Genomic DNA, 21,998 nt, shown 5'->3' on the forward strand with positions numbered 1-21,998 from the left:
AGAGGCAAACATAGAAGGCAAGGCCACAAGTAGAGAGTACTTTTTCTCCCTGCAGGCAGTGGCCAAAAAATCTTGGGCTTGTCTTTTTAAATAATTATCTGATGCATTATGCTTTCTTTGCTTTTCATGCTTTGGACAGACTTTCTGTAACAACTGACACATAAAGCTTTTAATGCTTTCAATGGATGTAATATACTGATATTTAAAATAGAAAGGGGATTGAGTTGCCTGATTTAATATTCACAGAGTTGGGGTCATTTCTTGCAAACCTGAACTCAATGGGACATCTATACACCAAACCTTTGGGATTTCAGCAAGGAAGGAGACTACAGGAGTAAAAGCAAATGCAATAAAGGTAGTTGAATGTAGAGATAGTTTTGCCTCTAGCGTTTACTTGTAAACCTGCCATTAAACACACACATCCAACATAGCTTATGAAATATTTCTGTTTTCACAGATTTTTACTTGAGATTTAGAATCTTCAGGTTCATCTAAAATAGAGATAGAGGGATTAATCAATTTATTTTTAAAGTTTTATATCCTTTCCCTTAGATTTGAGTTTTTAAAACTATGTCATATCTGGAAAGAGAGTGATAAAATCTCCACATATAAGGCAGTTTAAAAATATTTTTTTCAAATGTAGACCGTTGTCCAAAATTGATTTTTTTTTTATAATTTGTCAGGGGGTGGAAGAGACAAAGGTGATTGGGTTGATATTTAAATAACTAACACTACCCTGCTCCAAAAGGTGCCACTGAATTAGCTATTATCTGAGAAGCAGTGAAAATGTTCATTATTTTTTTATTTCTGAGATGGTCATTTACTTGACTGTTTCTGTAAGGCATTTGTTTGAATTTATAGCTAACATTGGCTCCACTCACCAAGGATGCTTATTATTGTGGCAAATGACACAGTAATTATAACCTCATAAGTGAAGAGTAACAATCACAAAATCATGCATCATAGATTCAGAGGATCAAAGGAGTTAGAGCTGGAAGGGAACTCAGGAATTGTTTATTTCAGCTCCCTAATTTTACACATGAGAACACTGAGTTCCCAAGCGACTAAACATTTGCCCAACTTGTAGGGATTTTTAAGTATTGGTACTATTTTGTAGAAAGTATCTGAGCCATTATTTGAAAGCAAGTTCTCTGTCTTCAAATTCTGTGATTGCTTCCACTATCAAACATTGTCTTAGTTTGAAGAGATCACGGTATTATGTAGTCTATGCCTTTCCTTAGCCCATACTTCTATATCCAACATCACTTAAAAAAAACTAGTTGCTTACCTCTCTTTGAATAGTTTCCATCAAGGATGCCCTTATCTTTATAATTTTTTTTGCATTGATATTCATTAGGGATATTGCTCTATAGTTTTCTTTCTCTGTTTTTGTTTTTCCTGATTTAGTTACAAATACTATATTTATGTTACAAAGGAAACTTTGTAACATTTTTACATTACATTAACATTACATAACAGTAACATTAACAACTTAACTATTTTTCTGAATATTTATAGTATTGGAATTAATTATTTTTTAAATGTTTGGTATATTCACAAATGAATTCTATCTGTTCTTGGGACTTTTTTCTTAGGGAGTTCCTTAATGGCTTGTTCAATTTCTTTTTCTGTGATGGGATTATTTTAGTATTCTATTTCCACTTCTGCTAATCTGGGAAATTTATATATTTTTAAATATTCACCTATTTCACTAAGATTATCAGATTTATTGGCATATAATTGGGCAAAATTACTTGCAATTTAGTTTTATCTTCATGGATTGTAAAATAAATTCCTTATCTTATTTATTAGTTCAAAGGTTTTCTTACTTTCAATTTCATTAATCTTTCCTTTGGTTTTCAGGATTTCTAATTTGATGTTTAATTGGGAGGTTATCTGTTGATCTTTCTTACTAAGTGAATCATTTTAATAGTATTAGATTTGGATTAAATAACCCATTTCCCTAATTTTCTGCAACCAAATAATGTACCTCAAATGAAATACCTTTATCATACATTTATAAGAGTGTATATTTAGAACCAAAGGACTTCAGAGACTATTAAAATTTCCTCACTTGCTAGATGCAGAAACTGAACCATGGAAAGGTTAGGTGATTTGTGTAAGGACAAAAAGGTTGGAAATATCAGAGATGAGCTTTGAATCCAGGTCCTTTGACTCTAGATCCAATGCTCTTTCCAATTTAATGGAAGGAAAAACTCAGGTACTAGTTAGCTTAGTTCTGTGTGTCTGTAATTTTACAGCAGTATTTCACACATCATATTCTATAGAAGTCTTGCAACTCCCTGGTACAACTCAAGTATTCCCCACAAAAATAGTTTTAACAGTTGAAAGGAACAAATGAGAAATCCATTGACAATACTGTCTCCTTTGGTAGCATAGGATGTGTTTGTGAGAAAAAGATTTTTTGATGTATTTTTATTGCTATTTTTCTTTTTATGTTGCTTAGATTTCTCTCTGTGTCCCCTTCTCCCCCCCCCCCCCCCCGCCCCACCACCTCTAAACATTCTTTTTAACAAAGAAAAGAACAAAAACTATTTTGGTCAAAATCAATCCACTGCCTGAAAAGTTGGCTTCCCGTTGATCTATAATAGGTCATTAAGTTGATTATTCCCAATAAACCATGTACTAAGAAATCAATCAAAAAGCTGAAGGTACATTCCATCATTGTGATGAACTGAGTTCAGTTGAATCCCATGCTGCTATCTCTGGACTTCCTTTATGTCCCAGAGCTGATTTCATGTTTGGGCTATCATCCTACTCATATTTTTCATATCACCATACTCAAGACTTTCTGATCTAAATAAATCTTGACCACCCATCACCTCTTTGGATCTAGGTTGTCATTTTATTAACTTTGGTGTTTTTCATTAAATTGTAAAAATCTTCCTTTTGAACTTGCTTACAATGTTGATGGCTAACAAAGTAAAAGATATAATTTAGCATGGTACAAATCAAATACATGGTGTCCATTAGTTATCAGTACCTTTTATTATAATTTTTTGTATCAATGCTCATTTTGGTTAGAGAAAACCAGAAAATTTAAAAGAAAAGCTAACATTTAAAACCTGAGACTATGAAAATCAAGTCTATTTCAGACCCAAAATAGAGGAAATAATGTTAGTTAGGATTTATATAGTACTTTTAAAGTTTTCAAAATACTTTTTGAGCACTCTGGTGAGGTACTGTTATTATTCCCATTTTAAAGATTATATGACTTGACACAGAGAGGAGAAATGACTTGCCAAACTCATATTGCTAGGAAATAAATGTGGAATCTTTGAACTCTGATTTTAATAACACCAAGACAAGTACTCTTTCTACTATGCCTTTATGACTCTCATAGTTCTCCAACTTAGATTTGTCTATTGATTCTAGTGTGAATGATAAAATTAAATATGTTAACAAGTTTTATAAAATATAAAGCTATTTTAAAAACATAGCCAATAAAACAAAAAGTCTTGCTTTTTAAAAGAGAAAATGTAATGAAATGTCCTAACTCCTCAAAATAATGGTTTATTTTTTTAAAAAGAGAAAGGATAAAAATTGTGAAAATTTTAAGTTAATCTCTTGCTTCTCATTATTTCTAATAATAAAATACTTTTTCATAGCAAACAAACACTTGTTAACAACCAAGTTCTTTGTATTGTTAGTCATGATAAAATCACCAATAAAATAACTTAAAATAAGCATTTTGAAATTTTGACTATTATAGTTATTTAAAAATAAATTTAAAAAGATTTTCCTATAAGGGTTTCTCCTAAGCTTTGTTTAAAGTAAAGGATTCTACTGCTACCAAAAAAAACATTGGGAACTAGATCTCTAAATAATAATAATATGATGTTTAAGGCCATACTACTTTTAATAACAAAGATTATAGATTTCCAACTGGAAGATACCTTTCAGATTATCTAAGTCAGCATCCTCATTGTACAAATGAGGTACCAAGTCTTAGAGTTTGATTGATTTGTCCAGGGTCTTTCAATTAGTGGGCCACAATAATGAGGATTCAAATCCAGAACCTCTGATTCAAAATTCAATAAATTCTTCATTGTACCCCACTCAAAGGAAGAAAGATTTAAAGCTTTTGGTCTAAGTGCTTCCCTTCAATGTCTACATGCAGGGTGTCTCTATGAGATAATTAACTGATCTTTGTGGCCCTCACCCCCCACAGCTAAAGCATATTAAGTTTATGTCATAATAAATCTTATATGCAATTTAGTGAGTATGTTTACAATTGCCTTTGTTTATTCTCTGCAGGCAAAAAAATGTTGTTAATATTGAATATGCTAAAAGTGCTTAGTTGCTACAGCTGAAGTAATCCTTTTTGTTTTCATTTTAAAAGTACCTATTTCTCTAGAATTTGGGGAAAACCAAGACTCCATATTCCAGTTGACAAGGTTCTGAATTCTTTTAATCCTTAAGAAAGTGATTTATTTCACTATACTCTTGATTAACATTTTGGGCAAAGTAACTTTATCTTAATAGTGCTTTAGAATCAAGGATTTAAAGCTGAAAGGAATGGGACTTTAGTTGTCATTTAGTTTAATTTTATAGACAAGGAAACTGAGGCCCAGTAAGATGATACTGCTTACCCAAGGATCCAGATGAAGGAAATGGTAAAAACAGACTTAAAATCAGTTCTAATGATTCCCAAATCTCATCCTCTTTCCATGTCATCAGGCTGACTTGAAAGAATACAAATATAATATAAATGGCATACCAAACAAAATCTCACTTTTTTCTATAATAACATGTTATTTCTAAATGAGCTTTTAATACAAAATGCAAAAAAAAGGAGCAGGTAGAAAAATCTTTTTAATACAATTTATTTTGCTGATTCCTATTATGGAATCTCTGATATAAGTAGAACCTGATCATAAGTGATTTTTTGGGATAAATTGATATAAAAATTATCAATTTAAAAAAGTCTAAAGTTATATTTTTTTCTAATGATATTCATCTAGAGTTCTTTTTTGTTTATCCTTCCCTGGTTTTGGTATTAGCATTGCAAAAGAATGACTATCTTAAGCTTGTTCTCCAACTATCAGGTTTTGCTGGAAGAAAGTCCATTCAGGTCAATATTGCCTAATTATGATTCATGGAATCAAAGAATCTCAAAATTGGGAGCAATACTTAAGATTTAAGTTCAACTTCTAAATTTTACAGTTGAGAAAACAAAGACCTTATAGACTGAGTGACCTGACCAAGAGTCAGTTAATGGCAGAAGTGATGATAACCCAGGTTTTCTGACTCAATTGCAATCAACCCACATTTCTCATTCTTACCTTAAGCTTTCTTGATTACCATATAGTTCTATATGATCCCAACTATAGTTCTATATGATCCCAACTAATTAGCCTCTTTTCCATTATTTCACTAATAAGCTACCCTAGCAGAAAGAGAGCTATAAGGCACAGTTTTCCTTAATTTTACCATTGAACAGCTGTTGTACTCCCTGAACCCTTTTCTTCCTCCATGTATGCTCTATTGACACAAGCTGTCAATGAAGTGGGGGGGAAGTATATTAATTGTAAGAACTTATGGGTCCTACATGGTTTCCAGAAAATTCAGGCAGGTTTTGGGGGAAAAGTACAGAGGAAAAGAGTACTTTAAGGGATGGAGACCTAGTGGGAAACTTCTGCCTTCAGTTTAGCCAATCAACACAAGAACCAGTGCCTCCTCACATTCTGCACTGTGTCTATCTGAAGATATAGCTTTGCAGGTCAGCTATTCATTTTTATGAATATTTTCTAGCTAAAAAATTTACTTGCTTGCTCTGCAGCTTTTCTTGAACATGCCCATAAAATGCTAAGATGTATATTTCCAGCCTGGTAAGAGGGATGGATAACAACATAGAAGTCAGCATCCTATTTTGAACAGTATTCTTTTCTTCTGAACACTCATTAAGGATCCTGAGCTTTTGTACAAATGCCTAATGAGCTCCCTTTTCAATGGAAATTCCTAATTGTAGCTCCAAAAGTCTTATTGTCATTAAGAAGCACATTTGGCCCACTCCCTGTATATCTCTTTGAACATTTTATAGCACCAAGAAGGAGTTAAATGTGCCTTCCCAATAAAAGGATGCTTCAGAGGATCTCTAATTCAGCATCAATGCACCAGTGATGTTTGAGAAGTGCTGAATGATGTGGAAGACAGATGTGGAAACATGAATGTTTTTGCAGGTGCTCTACTCTTCTAAGTCTTTTATCAGTCCTTTATTAAGATTAGTTTCCCTCTTTATTTTGTTTAAATTTGAAAGCACCATTTCCATTTACCTCATTGCACATCCAATCTTCAATTTCTGCTTATTTGCTCATTAGCTAAACAGACCTGCCTATTACTCTGATGAAAATGCATGTCAGTTCATACTAGAATAGCACCTGCAACTCATACCCAGAGGCATCCACATCTGAAGACAACAGTATAGTTAAGACATAGAAGAGTCCTTAGAGATAATTTAGTACAAAACATTCATTTTACACATAATAAATCTGAAGCACAGAAAAAGGGAGGTGACTTGTCCAAGGTCATATAACCCATAAAGTGGATTCAAAAATTGGTGCAGAATTATCTCCTATACCTTTTCAGGATACCTTGAATTATTTTTGAATCAACAATGACTGGGTACTTTATACATAAGTATATTATTTTGAATTACATCATCTTCCATCTGTCACAAATTTAATTGTGCCTGGATCCATCACACTAAAAATATTGAGGCTAAAGGAATTATGCTTCAAAGCTCTTGCACTTTGTTATTGTGGTTTTTCCCTACTAATGATGAAAAGTGATATAACTGAAGGGTACATTGGGGGAAGAACTTGACAAGAGTCAGAAGGCTTGGTTCTACCACTAGTAGTTGTGAGCTCAGGCCAGCCATTTACCTCTTTGGACTTGTTTCATGACCTATAAAAGAAGGGGATTTTATTAAGTGATTTCTAAGGTCCTTCCAGCTTTAAAATTCAGTTGCACCACTTTTTAAGATCTTAAGTGAAATCTCTTCTTTAATATCTAAAATAATAATAATGATGATTATATAGTACTTCATAGTTTTGTAAATATATGTATGTGTATGCACACATGTTTTTATGTGTACATATGTATGTGTATATATAGACATGTATGTGTAGATATGTGTATACACAACTGAAAGCCTTCATGTTTGTTTTTGTTTTTGTTTTACTATTGTAGCTTAAAATGGCACTAAGAGTTTGTTATTGTGGTGAAGGGAATATGAGGATAATGGCCAAAGTATAGGCATTATGGTGTGGAGAAGATGAGGAAGTTGTTCTGGGCGAGATAAAATGAAAACTTATACATCAAGAGGAGAGTTTTCTAAGTATTAAGTATTGTATGTTTGTCAAACTGAATGCTGAAGTGTGTTTGGATTTGTTTTAGAGCTACACTGCAGTATTTACCGATTGATGAAGCAATAGCATTTGAAGATGATTCTGTATTTAAAAGGCAAAAAAATGCCCATTTTGCAATATTAAATGGAATATCTTTAACTAAGACTGTATAGGTATTTTTGTTGTTGTTGTTGTTGCTATATTAGAGAGAGTGTGAAATTCAGAACAATGAAAACAGGAGATGCCTGAGGCCAAACCCTACCATTAATGTCCACCATTTTGTGATGGTGATCAAATTACTGAACCTTAGAGCTTGAGTTTTATTTGTAGGAAAGTGATAGCTATTAGTAGCACCTACCTTTAAGGTTCAAACATAATCATTAATAGAAAGTATATTGAAATACTCTTGATGGCTTTTGAATACATAATTATTATTACACTAGATAAATAAAGTTATCCTCAGAAACACAGTTCCATCTTATTGGCCAGGCATTTCCATCTGAAGGGCCATGGAAAAGTGTGGTAATCAAACTATAAAATTAAGAGTTAGAATTCAACATGAACATGATCAAATTATTTTTTAACAACATAGGGTTTAACTTTTGCCAAGTGATTTAGTTGAGTATGGAGGTGAGTAGTTTGAAAAGATCAAAAGTGGATACACTCCATGTTGTTGGATATTAATCCTTTGTAACTGACACATATTTTCAAACATCTGAACAGGTAAGAAGAGACAGATATTTGACCACTGTAGAAGTACAAAGGAGAATAAAGAACCTAAGTATTCCTCCTTAAATATATTGATCATTGTACTTCTTTACACATCACTTTACCTCTCTTGGTTCTGAGCTGAAATTCAACTAAAAAATTCAATAATACTTAAGAGCTACTTGCTCCATAGTAGAAGAGAACAACTGGCTTTAGAAGAAAAAAACCCTATATTTTATAGACATGAAAACTTTGATATCACTCCATCCCTTGGCCCTAATTAGAGATTCAAAACTCTGAAATTTTTCTCTGCAAATTATTTTACCTTGGTATACAGGATAACCCTTTATTTTTCCTAGTTTAATTATTATAATGACTGCTATTATACTATTATACTATAGTATATACTATACTAATAAACTATTATAGTTCATAGTTTGTTTTTTTACCACTCAGTATCCTCAGATCTAGATTCTCTCAATCTCCATGAGCTATTATACTGAATCACCAATGGTCTATTAGACATTTCAGATTAAGTCTCCTATAAGCATCTATCTCAAAGTCTACCTCTCCAAAATAGAATTATTTTCTTTTCACTCCATATCCACCTCTCTTCTCTATTCACTATTTCTGTGGAACAAACCTTTAATTCACCTTTTAGTTATCAAGATTCAAAACCTTGGTAACATCCTTGTGACCTGACCTCAATCACCTTCAACACTCACATCCAATCTGTCATAAAAACTTGTAGATTTTCAATCCTCAACACCTGTGTCTATCTCCTTTGGTCTAGTCACACAGCCAGCACCCTAGATCAGACCATTATTACCTCTCATCTGGACTGCTACAATAGCATTCTAATTACTTTGCCTGCCTCAAGTCCCTTCTTCTCTCATTTATCCTTTACATAGCTACCAAAGTGATTTCTCTAAAGTACAGGTATAGCCATGTCATCTGCCTTCTCAATAAACTCTACTGAATTCCCATTGTCTTTACAATTGACTACAATCTCTCTCCCTCTCCCTCTCTCCATCTCTTTATCTCCCTCCCTCTCCCCCTCTCCCTCCCTCACCCCCCTCTCTTTCCCTCCTTTGGCACTGCCTAGCCTTCAACCTATTTTTCACAGATTAATTGATTACTTTTACATGCTCTATGGTGTGTCTAACTTTGCCTTCTCATTATGCAATCAATATTTATTAAGATCCTACTGTGTGTCAGATACTATACTAAGTACTGGAGATAGGAAAAAAAGGCAAAAGATAGTTGCTGTCTTTAACAACTCTCAACAAAAAGAAATTTATAGCATATAAAATATAAAATAAGATTTTTTTTTTTTATGAAACCATAGACTTCCAAAGATAGCTTTTCTTCTCCTATCTCCATGCTTTTACAACCCTCTTCCTGGGATGTATTCCCTTCTCACCTTTGCTTTTTTGAATCCCTGGCTTCCTTTAAAGCAAAGCTCAACCCCCCACTTTGATGCAACTTTTCTGATTCTCTACCCTTCCAAGCACTAGCAAAACTTCAATTACTTTGTGTTTATTGTGTATAAAGGGACAGTTTCCTTTTTGTCTTTCACTATCCCTACCCAGCACAATTTCTGCCACCTAGCCAGGTTAAGAAATGTAAATTAATTGTTTGATAAAGAAACTGAGTCTAGTTAACAAGTATTCATTAAATGCTTAGTATATTCTAGATTTTTTGCTAAACCCTTGGGATAGAGAAAAAAATCCTCCAAAAAAAAATCAAAAAACAAAACAAAAAACCCAAAAGGGAAGCCAAGCAAAAAAGGAGTCTGCACTTAAGAAGCTTAATCTAATAAGTGAGATAACAGACAACAACCACATGCAAACAAGATAAATGTGGGAAAAAATTAGAAATAACTTCAAAAGGAAGGCACTAGCATTAAGGAAGACTGAAAATGCTTTTTTTGCAGAAGGTACAGTTGTACCAATGACTTGACACTAGCCAGGAAGTAGAGGAGAGAATGCATTTCATGTAAGGGGACACAGAAGAAAGTCACAAAGAGTTGAATATTGTGTGAAGAACAGGCTGGAGGCCAATGTCATTGATCAATGTCATTGAGGCTCCTTAAAAGTAAAATAATTTTATCTTCTTTCCTTATTTACTAGATGTCTATGGACTCAAACAGATGCTTTTGGATTCCAAGTTAAGTGCATATTTCATTATATAAAGGTTTTTTTTAAGATTTACATCTTAATTCTTCCACTGACTTGTAGAGGAATTCTCCCAAAGAAGATAAAAAAGTTCATCTAAAGAAATCCATGACAATCACATGGAATTTTTGTCTTGCAAAGGCAGGCACTCAATAAATGCTGATTATTTGAAGTATTCCTTGATTATTTAACAAGTTTCCTTTATAGCCAATCACTATCCCTAAAAAACAAATTTGAAATTAATTTTTTTCTTTTGCAAATTATATTTTAATTTAGGTTTTTCCCCCTCTTGCTAAGGGAATTTGAAAGTCATTTTACCACATCCCAAGCACACTAGATGTAAGCTGGGCCTCTAACTCCCAGATAAAAGTTTTTGCTTAAATTACTCCTCAGGGCCTTGAGTTCTAATCAACAGCAGACAAGATACCTGTGATGATGTTGTCTCTGCTTTGCAGGAGGTCATGGATATGAAATCCCAAAGACAAGACATAAGTGACCTCTCATGAAGGTACAGGGTGCCATGGGACCCTGAAATTAGCTTAGAGTCCTTGAAAGTAGCTAAGAGCTTCTTAATTTTCTGATACAGATACCTATGCAATCTTTTATAATGGATAATAATTAAAACCACCAGAATCACTCAGAAATTTCTGAAAATGAACAAAAGTAGTTCAAAATCAATGTCTTTATTTTTTTTTTATTTTTTTTTCTTCAATGTCTTTATTAAAAAGCAAACCAAAAAAACCTTATGGAACAAAATTGTTAAGCAACAGAGATTTAAAGGCAAAAAAAAATAGCCAAAAAAATCTACACACATAAAATATAAGCAAAAAGGAAAAAAAAACAGTCCTTGCATGGAAGGATTTTACATTCTAAAGGAGTTGACACATATGTAACTAGATGCATACTAGGATATAGAGAGTACATATGAAATAATCTCAGAAAATGGGATACATGGAAAGATTTCTACAGAAGGTAAAGTTTGAGCTGAATCTTGAAGGAAGTCACAGAAAAGAGAGAAGTGAATGGATAGAGAATTCCAGGTATGATAGACAGCCAGGAAGAAAAGCCCAGAGATGGAAGATATAATATTCTGAGTGAAGATCTGCAAACAGTAAATCTGGATTGTAGAGTTTTTTGAGTGAAATGAAAATGAAAAAGATTAAAATGACTACTAGTTTCAGAATGTGGCTACTACTTGTCAGAACCTGAGGGTTTCCACTCCCAAATCATCTGCCATATCCAGAGAAATGTGAGAAAATAAAGAAGGAACCCTGGAACAAAAGAGAGATGAGGAAAGTCCTCTTTTTTAAACTAGAACATTTGAATTTTGTGGAATGGGTGGGGAGTAAGGACCTTTTTTATTTTAAAACTAATTCTAGGGGAAAAGGTGGTAATTTATCCTTTTTCTTAAGGGAAGAATATTTTGCTTTATTTAGACAATAATGGGCAATAAAAACTTGCCAAAATTCTTGCTTTTTCTCATTATTAGTGAATCAGTATGTATAAGAACCAAAATAATTGCAGAAAAATATCATTAGCATCATTACCTCATCCCTTACCACTTACTTTCAATTTTGAAAAACCTGCATTTCTATTCAATAAAAGTAGTATAGGGAGAAAAAAGAAACTTTACTGGCATAAAAATTCTATTTAAATGAAACATAAATGTTTCTCACACTAAAGTCTAATTATACTAGGAAATTCTTACTAACTATTTAGAGATACCTATACTATCTTATGCAGTTATCTTCCCATTTTTCATATACCTGTCCTCCACACAGAAGTGCTTTATGAATGAAAATATTTAATTCAGTTAAAGTCAACATATTCAGACAGTCCCTACTATGCATAGGAAATGATTAAAATGAATACAACCAGCTCTTACATTCAAGAAATTTATTTCTGAGTAGAGGAGATAAGGTAAATCCAGATGATGTCAATATAAATTATGAATAAATAAGCCAAGAGTCACCAGAAAGGAAGAAGGAAAAAAAACAAATGACTTTGGAACTACACAAGAGAGAAAAAATAGGGACAAAATGCGCTCCGAAGAAGAGGTAAAGAGTTAGAGTTGGCCAGAAACATTGTGTATCTGACAGAAGAATTAAAGAGGGAACATTTGAGTTAGAGACACCAGGTCAACCAATATACTTTTCTATCTGAATGGTTTGGAAGATCTTGTTTGAAAAGCCCCTACTTGGTAAACTGTAATGGCAACCTTCAGGAAAGATGAAAAGCTGAGTCATTCCCAATGGACTTGGACTTGGGAAGTTCAGCTTCTAAGCCATATACTATCAGGAGTGGCATTATAAAAAACAAAACATGATATTAAGCTGATGTCAAAGTTCTCTTCCTCTAGCACCTTGGGAAATATTAGAATCTAGAAATTGCTGCTTTTGCCTCTGAACTACAGTTGCCTCCACAGTATTTCACTGGAGCAAGGGAACAGTGGCACGGACTCTAAAACAGTACAGGAAGAATAAAAAAAACAAAACTCATTCTCAAAATGAAATCACAAGAAAGGTTTTCAATAGCTCCATGTAATCTTCCCCATGTGGAATTCTATTGAGATATAGAAGCTAATGTGCTGGGTCAGAGATCTCTGAAGAGTACAGTCTTGGTTTGGGGCACTGAGAGAAGTTTGATTATGCAATTTTTCCCTCCAGTAGTTCAATTAAATTACTATGTAATATCAGAAAAAGAAGAAAGTAATTTCTGGGCATTTTTTTTTCACTATCCCTTTGCAGTATTAGTCTCATGTCTGATTAAGCAGGACTTGTCACATATCTGGAGTACTTGAGAAAGAGGAGATAAGAATTCAAAGTGATAAGACCTCATTTCTTTCCTTACAAGTCTACAAATAAGGAATCTAAAGAAAATAGGTTTTGCAATTGTGTATGTTGCATACATGTGCCTGTGTAGGGGGTGCTAATTATCTCCAAACCAAATATGAATATATATGCATTACATATATGTTTATATATATTGAAAGTGAATTCACATTTTAACAAGATTTATCTTGGGATAATGTCAAGGCTTTGCACCTGTGGTTACTAGGATTTCAAAACAAAACTCATTTAACTAAATCCCAATCATGATGGGAAATCTTTCTCATCTCATCATTTATAGGGGAAAACTGTGGGAAGGGAATATCCTAAAAGATGCAATCACGGAAGGAAAAATTAGCTAAAACAAATCCTATCTGGGCAGAAAAAGCGGCCCAGGTGCAGAATTCACCCTAAATTATTGGAATTTGCATACTATTTTCAAAAAGTCCTGCTGTTTCAAGGATGGCATGAACAGCTTAAAAAATAAGATGGTGCGGGCACAAAACCACTATTTGTGTAATATCTTTGTAAAACAAACTGATTTTTCAAAGAGCAAAAGTAAAGGTCATATATTTTATAACAGGCCAAGGGGCTTACTGATTCATATTCAGGCAGACAGATACATTCAGGAAAAATAAATTCTGGTGAGATAAATGAACAAAGTCCATTCAGGAGGCATTAAAGGGAAGAGTTGAAATTAAGTGTTTAAAATACATCTTTTGTTAAGTACTGACCATAAACATAAAGGGAATGAGAAGTTAAACTAGTTTACATCACAGTTAACCTTTCTCTAGACCCTTACATACCCCAGACTGGCATCTTAGCTAATGAAGCACATTTCCTTCATAAATCAGACAGAATTACTCAATTAATGTAGGCGAGGTGGAGAGAGTCAACTTGTCAACCTCAAAGCAACTTGCAATGCTAGCCTAGGAAAGCATCCTGAGTAGATCCTGCCAGTTTCCCAGCCTGGAAGCTGCCTTTGGACAACTGGCACACACTGTCAGATGCATACTACTTCCCAGACAAGCCTTCTAAAATACTTCCACCTCCCTCCCGTTAAGAAATGCCAGGGTCACTTGAAAGAAGGCTCACACAGCACATTGATTGCACACGTGGAGCATGAAGATTTTCAAACTTTGACTCAACTTGGGCAGCGCCTTAGCCCAATCCTGAACCAGTCAGTCCCCTACCAAAAGCCCCAACTGTGAGCAGCCTCTTTACCTTCCGAAAAATCAATCAGTCCCAGCAAATGAAGCAGCTTCAGAGACGCACATATAATCACAACAATACCCACTGTTTGCAGTCCTTCCGACTCCCACTCTAAAGTCAACATTCTCCAAGCAGGCAAATCATTCCAGGCTCCACACCAGTAGGGGAGAGAGGGAGGCAGGTAATTAGGGGGCTGGCAGCCTCTGGCTCTCCAGGAGTTGTACTGGGAAAAAAGTGAGCAGCTCCTCTCTGTGGAACGCTGGAAAGCAACTGACCCTCCTGGCGGAGGCGCGATCCCAGGCGGAGGCCAGCCTCCCTTGCTTCTCTTCCCATCTGTTTAAGGGAGCAGCGGGGCTGCTTCTGCACGCTGCTGAGGTCCACCTAGCGCCGGCTCCGTGGGCATCGGGGCCAGCTGCAGTCAATGGATCTCGAGAGCGTCCAGGAAAACAGCTGTTTCCGAACTGGAGACTTTGCTGTGTCAGTTGAAAAAAGAAACGCTCCCAGGAAACTTGCACTAGGGAGCACACTGCTCCCAGCACTGTGCATTCTAACGTTCCCAGACTCCAGCTTTGCAAGTCTGTTCAGGGCTGTTTTAACACTATTTGTGTGTGTGTGTGTGTGTGTGTGTGTGTGTGAAGCTTGACAAACGCCCATTTGCCAAAGGCGGCTGCTTTCCTTCACAGCTAGCTCGTTAGAGGAAAAACTAACCTCCTTCTACATAAAACAAAAATACCCGGGGATAATATTTGCAGATGTAATAGCCCCTTCTACCCCCAACTCTCTCCATCTCCTCCAAACTCCACCTGCAATCTATTCCAATAGAAATGTAAGAATAATGCATGACAGCTGCGAGTTCTTTGTCACTCTTGGTTTCAGGTCTTACTTAAAGAGATGCCTAATTGAGCACCTACCACACAGGCTTCCCTGTCACCAAGGTCTCATCTGGAGGCTTTGACAAGATTAATCTGACTGGCAAATTTACTAACACAAATTTCGAGGGGGGCGGAGAAGGCAGGAACACCGTGGGCATGTGGATTCCTAATCAGCTCATCAGAAGGGCGAGAAGGACTGATTAGGCAGCTAAGTTTCATGCAGCATAACTGTCCAGGGCTTGATCTAAATGAGGATCTTCCCAAGTATGCTTTTTCATACACACTCAAATTTTTTCTCTCTCTAAAGAATACACAAGGAGATGGAGACTTCATCCCATGAAATAGCTAAGTGAAAACTTACCCAGGATCACTTCAGACCTGTTTTCATCCCCGCCCCCCAGTGTCAATCTCCTTACTCCAGAGATAACAACTTGACCAAACTATACCCCCAGAGCCCAGGAGCCCAGGGTGGGCCATCTGGGGTGCCCTTGGGAGACATCCTTTTTCCAATTACCTAGAATTCTACCTAGTCATCAAAGTCCACTTTTACCTCAGATCATACAACTTAGTGCTGGAAGGAACTTTCATAGAACTATATAGATTGTAGAGCTGGAAGGAACTTTATTGGTCATTGAGTTTAACCTCATTTTACCAATGAGGCAAGGCTGAGACAGGATAAGTGAGCTGCCTAAGAGGGTGTCCAAGGCCACTGTTCAATCCACAACACCAGAGGTGTCACAAAGGTGTCTCTGTCCAGCGTGAGTTAACAACACTCCTAATTAAAATGTAATTGGGAAATATTTAACAAAACAAATAGAAATATGACAAAAATAGGCACAGATACATTTTAAAAGGAAGACAGTATGCAGCCTGTAGGGATCCATATATTTGTAATAGTGGCCCCCTTTCTAGTTGAGTCTGACATCATTGCACTAGATAAGGCTGAGATGATATGCCTCAAAACCACTAGTTTTACAAATTAAGAAACTTAAAATAAAATGACTGTCCATAGTCATACATTGTTAGAGGTTGAATTGCAAACCAAACTTAGTTCTCCTAATTCCTATTCTGGTTTTCTGGGATCTTTTTTCCTTTCAATTCCATTTTATCTATTTGCTTGTGATTATATGATAAAAGGTAAATCACTATCCAGCGAGGAGAATGGATGCTGTTTGGGTCCTTTGATTGATAGGTATTTCTGAAGCACTGTAAAAAAAAAAACTCTTTGGTGGATACCAGGAAAATTTTAGTTATTATCTTGGATTAGTTTAAATGCCTCCTCCCAAAAGCCTTCCTTGGTTCATCCTGACAAAAGTGATCTATCCATTTTCTGAAACTCTTGTGACATTTTTGTTGTTCTTTTCTGATGTAGAGGTCATGTTCTTATATTTTAGCTTGCGGCATCTTTGAACTCCTTTATTAGACTAAAGACTTTAGGGGGGGTTTATATCATATATCATTTATATTTGTATCTTTCTCTATATAGTAGACTATCTTACACAAAATAAATCTCAACAAATGTTTATCCATTTGAATTGAATTAATTTATTTCAAGCACTTTATAGCTGAGATGGGAATGCAACTCAAGGCAATATATATTAAATACCTATTATATGCAAAAGCAATTTTGTTTTAAAGAGAAAGATATATAGTCCAATTTTCTTTCTTAAAGGGAAGAGATATAACATGTAAACAAATAAAGATGCATGATAATTTGCAGAATTGAAGAGCATTAGTAACTGGTGAGTCAGGAAAGACTTCAAGGAAGAAGTGGCACCTGAGCTGAATCTGGCAGAAAAATAAGAATTCTAAGAGAAGACGGTCCATCCCAAGCATGGTGGCTGAGTAACTGATGCAATGTTTGCCATACAACCAGTAGGATAGTTGGAATATAGAATGACATAATTAGAGTAACATGAAATACGTAAAGGTAGATTGGAGCCAGAGAATGGAGGGCTTTAAATACCAGACTGAAGAGTTTGTATTTTTTATGAGAGTTGGTAGCAAGCCTCCAAAGTTCTTATCAAGCTAGTGACAGAGTGAGATTTTTGGCTTCGGAGCTAGAAAACACTTCCTCAGTAATCTAAAAAACAAATTGGAGAGGGGACAGAATCAATAGGACTGTTTTGATAGTCTAAATAAGAGTTGATGGTGGCTTAAATAGGAATGGTAGATCTTTTCAGAGATTACTCAGTCATGGTCACAATTAATATGACAAAATCACTTAAGAACATTTAAAAGCAAAGCAACATTAAGTCATGGGGAGAGGGCTTTCCTCAGAGTCTGGAATGACAGACAATCAATTGTTAAGTATCTAATATATGTCAGGTACTGTGCTAAGTGATGGAGATAAAAAGAAAGGCAAAAGGCGATACCTGAAGTTAACGCCATCTAAAGGGTTAGGCAACATGCAAACAATTATGTAAAAATAAGCTACATGTAGGACAATTTGGAAATAATCAAGCAAAAAAAGGCACTAGAATGGAGGAAGGAATTGGCAAAGGCTTCTTGTAGGAGATGGAATTTTAGCTGAGACTTGAAGGGCTCCAGAGATGGCAGTAGCCAGAGAATAAATAAGGAAGGTGAGCACTCCATTCATGGAAGCCAGCCAGTGAAAATGCCTGGAATATGGAAATACATACAGTTTTATTGGAAGAACAAAAAAGAGGACATTATCATTTCATTATGTAGTATTTCGAAGGGGTTGGGGGATAAAGTATAAGAGGACTGAAAAGGCAGTGGGGAGGGCAGGTTATGAAGGACTTTGAACACCAAGCAAAATATATTATTTTATTAAAAAAAACACCTTACCTCCTGCCCTAGAATCAATACTCTATATTCGTTTCAAGGCAGAATAGTACTAAGGGCTAGACAATGGGAGTTAAGTGACTTGCCCAGGATCACACAGTTGGGAAGTGTCTGATGCTAGATTTCAACCCAGGCCTGCTTGTCTCTACACGTGAAGAAGATATTATTTTTAATCCTGGTGATAGTGGCTACTGCAGTTTAATGAATTGGAAACATAAGGGGCATGAAAATAATAGCAACAACAATAACTAGCAGTCATATAGTACTTTAATATTTGTTCCACTGCCAATTCTCTAAAATTATTCATTGTAGGGCAGGTGCCAATCTGCGTTGGTGGAAAGAATTTCCTGATTTGGAAATCCTTATAGGAGTGAAATCACAGATAGTGTCGAAAAAATTAAAAAGATCAATTGTGCAAAAGTAGTTGAGAGAAGGGACTTATCTGATATAACCCAGAGTAGGTAGGAAAAGGTTAATGGAATGTTTGTTGAATTAAATGAAATTGAGCTGTATTTTAAAAATAAGTAGGGTCTGCTTAAACAAAGAGTAGCAGTATGAGTTTTTAAAAAAGCAACGTTTAATAAAGAATATACTGAGGATGGTGAAGAAGCCTAATTGAAGTCAAAGGCTTATTTTGAGGAGTATTGCTGAGCAGGTAATGAGGCCAACAGAATCTTGATTAGGTAGAGTGAGGTCAAATTATATAAAGACTTTAAAGCCAGGAGATTCTTGTATTCTATTTATTTGACAATACAGTCATACGTTTATGAGTGGTGGAGAGAAAGGTCATGATTAAGCAGCTAGGAATACATTGAATAGGGTGCAGATTTTGAAGTCAGAAAGACTAGAGTTCAAATCCAATCTTAGACACTCACTAGCAGTATGACTTAGGACTTGGTCATTTAACCTGTCTTAATTGTCTCCTCTGTAAAATGGAGATAATAAAAGCATCTACCTCAAAGGGTTGTTTTAAGGACTTAGCAAAGTTCCTGGCACATAGTAGGTGCTATATAAATTTTAGTTATGGTGATGATGATAAAAGAAATTTACCTAAATGAAATAAAATTAAAACGTTTGCTCTGAGTATCTCTATAAAGTATATCAATCCTTTGACTTGTTTTATTCCATTTACTTTTAAAAGATCTTTGAAAGCATTCTTGATTGACTATCACCAGAACTACAATGGTGTTAAAAGTATTTCACTCAGCTAAAGGGCAGACTCTGAAAGTTAGTAAATGTGTTTTGGATGGATTTCTCTAAAATATGTATATGGATGTCCATTAAACAATTAAACATTATATCTTTCAGATTTGGGTGCCCTCTTGAAAATATAGATTTTAAAACATCATTAAAAGGCCATTCTAATTTAAAAAAATACATATCAAAGTTATACCAAGGTTATTATTTTTTACATAATTATCTACATAGAATTCCCTCTGAGGTACACAAAATGACTTCACTCAAACTTTTAAAATATTATTTATAGCTTAGAGAAAGTTCACAGGGAATACTGAATGTTTCTCTTGTGGTATATGGTTTTTAAATTCTTTACAATGTTTATTTTTTACAAAGAATGTTCCTATACATGTTTAAGCAGGGTGAACCACAAAATTCTCCTGGTCAGATATCCTAACATCATTTAACTAGATCTTCAAAGGACACTATTTCCTAGTCTCAGGAGATCTATATGTTTCTTAAAGATCTCAATGATACCTCTTTACATCAAAATGGTGCTTGCCACTGGCTACCATGAAGACCTAACACTCAGAACCAAAGTTTGACATGAAGGACAGGATTTCATGGGTTTTGGAGAAGTAACCCATTGATTTCAATTGTATTGAGGTATACATGAATCATATATGACCTTTTCTAGGTTTTGATGATAGGAAAGAGTGGAAGGTAATAGCAAAGGAGAGAATGCAAGAAACAAAGTTTTGTACAATGAGCAAGCTAGTTTGACTAGAGCTCGAAGAGAAGGAGTAGGAGATGAACTTGGAAAATATGAGGCAACTTAGAACCAGATGGATAAGGCTTTGAATGTCAACTTAAACAGCACATTGTTTACAAGATAGAAGACAATAGGAAAATACCCTGAAAAATCAGAAGAATGAAGTGACCACATTCAGGTATAAGGAATATTATTTTGGCAGTAAATGAAGGATGCTTTAGATCAATCAATCAACATTTAGTAAGTACTGACTGTGTACCAGGCACTGTGCCATATATGCACCAGGAATAGAAATATGAAAAAGGAAAGATGGCTTTTGTCCCAACAAACTTAGCAGGGGCACTTGGAAGAAGAGGAACCAATTTTCAGCTATTTGGGGATTGAATACAACATGACACTTCCTTCCTTCCTTCCTTCCTTCCTCCCCTTTCCCCAAATTGAGCTGTTTACCAATGGAGTCCGTCTGACTAGACTAAAGTGTAAGTCAGATTTTCCCTCAGCCTCCTTCTTGAAATGATGGATTTTTTGAAGTTCCCCTCCTAATACATGGGATATGATTCAAGTTCTATTATAAATCAAAATGTCTAATTTATTTAGATATGAAGGACTGAAGGGTAATGAAGGACAGGAGGAAAGAGGAAATCCCTAAGGTATTTTCCCTGTATAGATCTTGAGGGTTTAAACTGGGGAAATTTAGAAATAAACTCTGGGTTTCCCTAAGGGAAAAAGAGAGTCCTTATCCTAAAATTTTTGCCACCAGTTGAGAGATGAGATCTTTTTCTAATCAGATAAAAGGATTGGGAGAATTGGGGTATCTTCGTAGCCAAAGATAGTTCTCCCTCCTAGCTCCAAGGATCCCAAGACAAGAAGTCTTGGATTTTCTCCCAACTGCCTTTTGAGCCTGACTGGAATTCCATCCCATCCCCCCGGGTCCTCTGGGGTTCCATCTGCTCTTCTTCTGAGGCATTTCTTCAAAATTCAATTTTTCATTGCTTCTGGTCATTCCCTTGTACACATACCCTAGTCAAGAGGGTAAGACTCACAGATGATTAGTAGGTTATCACAATAGCCTTAGGTGAGAGATGACAAGGTTCTGAATCACAGGAGTGGTGAATGAGAATTGGAAAGAGGAGGTGGATGTGAGAAACATTGAAGAAGCAATGGGCTTTAGTAATAGATTGGCAATAGATTGGGGATGGAAAGTAAAGAAGACCAAGGAAGGTAAAAAATGAGTTTGAGGTTCTAACCCCCAGGTGATGAAGAATACAGGTGGTACCATAAAATGAGATATGGAAATTAGAAAGAGGAGCAAGTAAGGTGGGAAAGGAACGGAACAGCTTCTTTCTAAACTTGCCTAGTTTCCTGTGACTGTGGGACACAGAGACATCACAATATAGCATTAAGAGCTGCAGACTTATAGTTAGATGGCCTGCCTTGGGTGCCAATTGCAACAAGGCATCTGGGTCTTTTGTTTATCACTCTCTCTTTTCCTAGGCTGCTAATTGATTACCCTAGCACTGTGGCTTATGGTTGATAAAGCCTGTGGCAACAGTTTATATCCAGTAATTGCAATGGAAGGCAATTGTCAGGAAGAGGAACATGGGCACCTTTTCTCTGCAGGTTACATTAGCACCTCCATACTTGGAGTAGATTATAAACCTACTGAGTAAAGGATTAGACCTGTCTAAATATATCACTTACTATTTAGTCAGGTTGAATCTCCCAGTGCTTAAGTAGGAAACTCCTAGGGAGTAATGTAAGTGCTTTTGAAGCTACATTAACTCTTCCAGGCCATTAGGGTCCCATTTGGTGCTCCACAGTGGGCACTTTATGAAATGGGACCCAATGGATCTGAAGACTTTAATGAACTTCCTAAGCGATGCCAACTTACTCAGAATGACAACCAAGAGCTATGGAAACACAGAATGATCATCTTGCTGTTGAATATGTAAGACTATAAATGCTTTTAGAAAATATGGCCAGAAATGTATGGTCAGGAAGCGCTTCTTAGAAAATTCACCAAAAACATATTATGCAAAAGACATCTCACCCATTAATTGAGGTCTCCTTCCAAA

At 35.5% G+C, this 21,998-nt stretch overlaps 1 protein-coding gene across 5 annotated transcripts in view; it reads right to left on the minus strand.

The window, feature by feature from the left end:
• KCNIP4 (potassium voltage-gated channel interacting protein 4) overlaps positions 1 to 21,998 on the minus strand; it is a 1,185,503-nt gene that overhangs the window by 221,296 nt on the left and 942,209 nt on the right. The window contains exon 1 of one of the 5 annotated variants that reach the window (XM_003341434.4): positions 14,308 to 16,585. The exons of the other annotated variants lie outside the window; for them this stretch is intronic. Coding sequence (XP_003341482.2) covers positions 14,308 to 14,419 — 112 coding nt within the window. The 5' untranslated portion in view covers positions 14,420 to 16,585. Of the gene's footprint in view, positions 1 to 14,307; positions 16,586 to 21,998 lie in introns of those variants that run through there. 5 annotated transcript variants of the gene reach the window in all.

The sequence above is a fragment of the Monodelphis domestica genome, chromosome 6, assembly GCF_027887165.1.
Source record: "Monodelphis domestica isolate mMonDom1 chromosome 6, mMonDom1.pri, whole genome shotgun sequence".
Taxonomy (NCBI): domain Eukaryota; kingdom Metazoa; phylum Chordata; class Mammalia; order Didelphimorphia; family Didelphidae; genus Monodelphis; species Monodelphis domestica.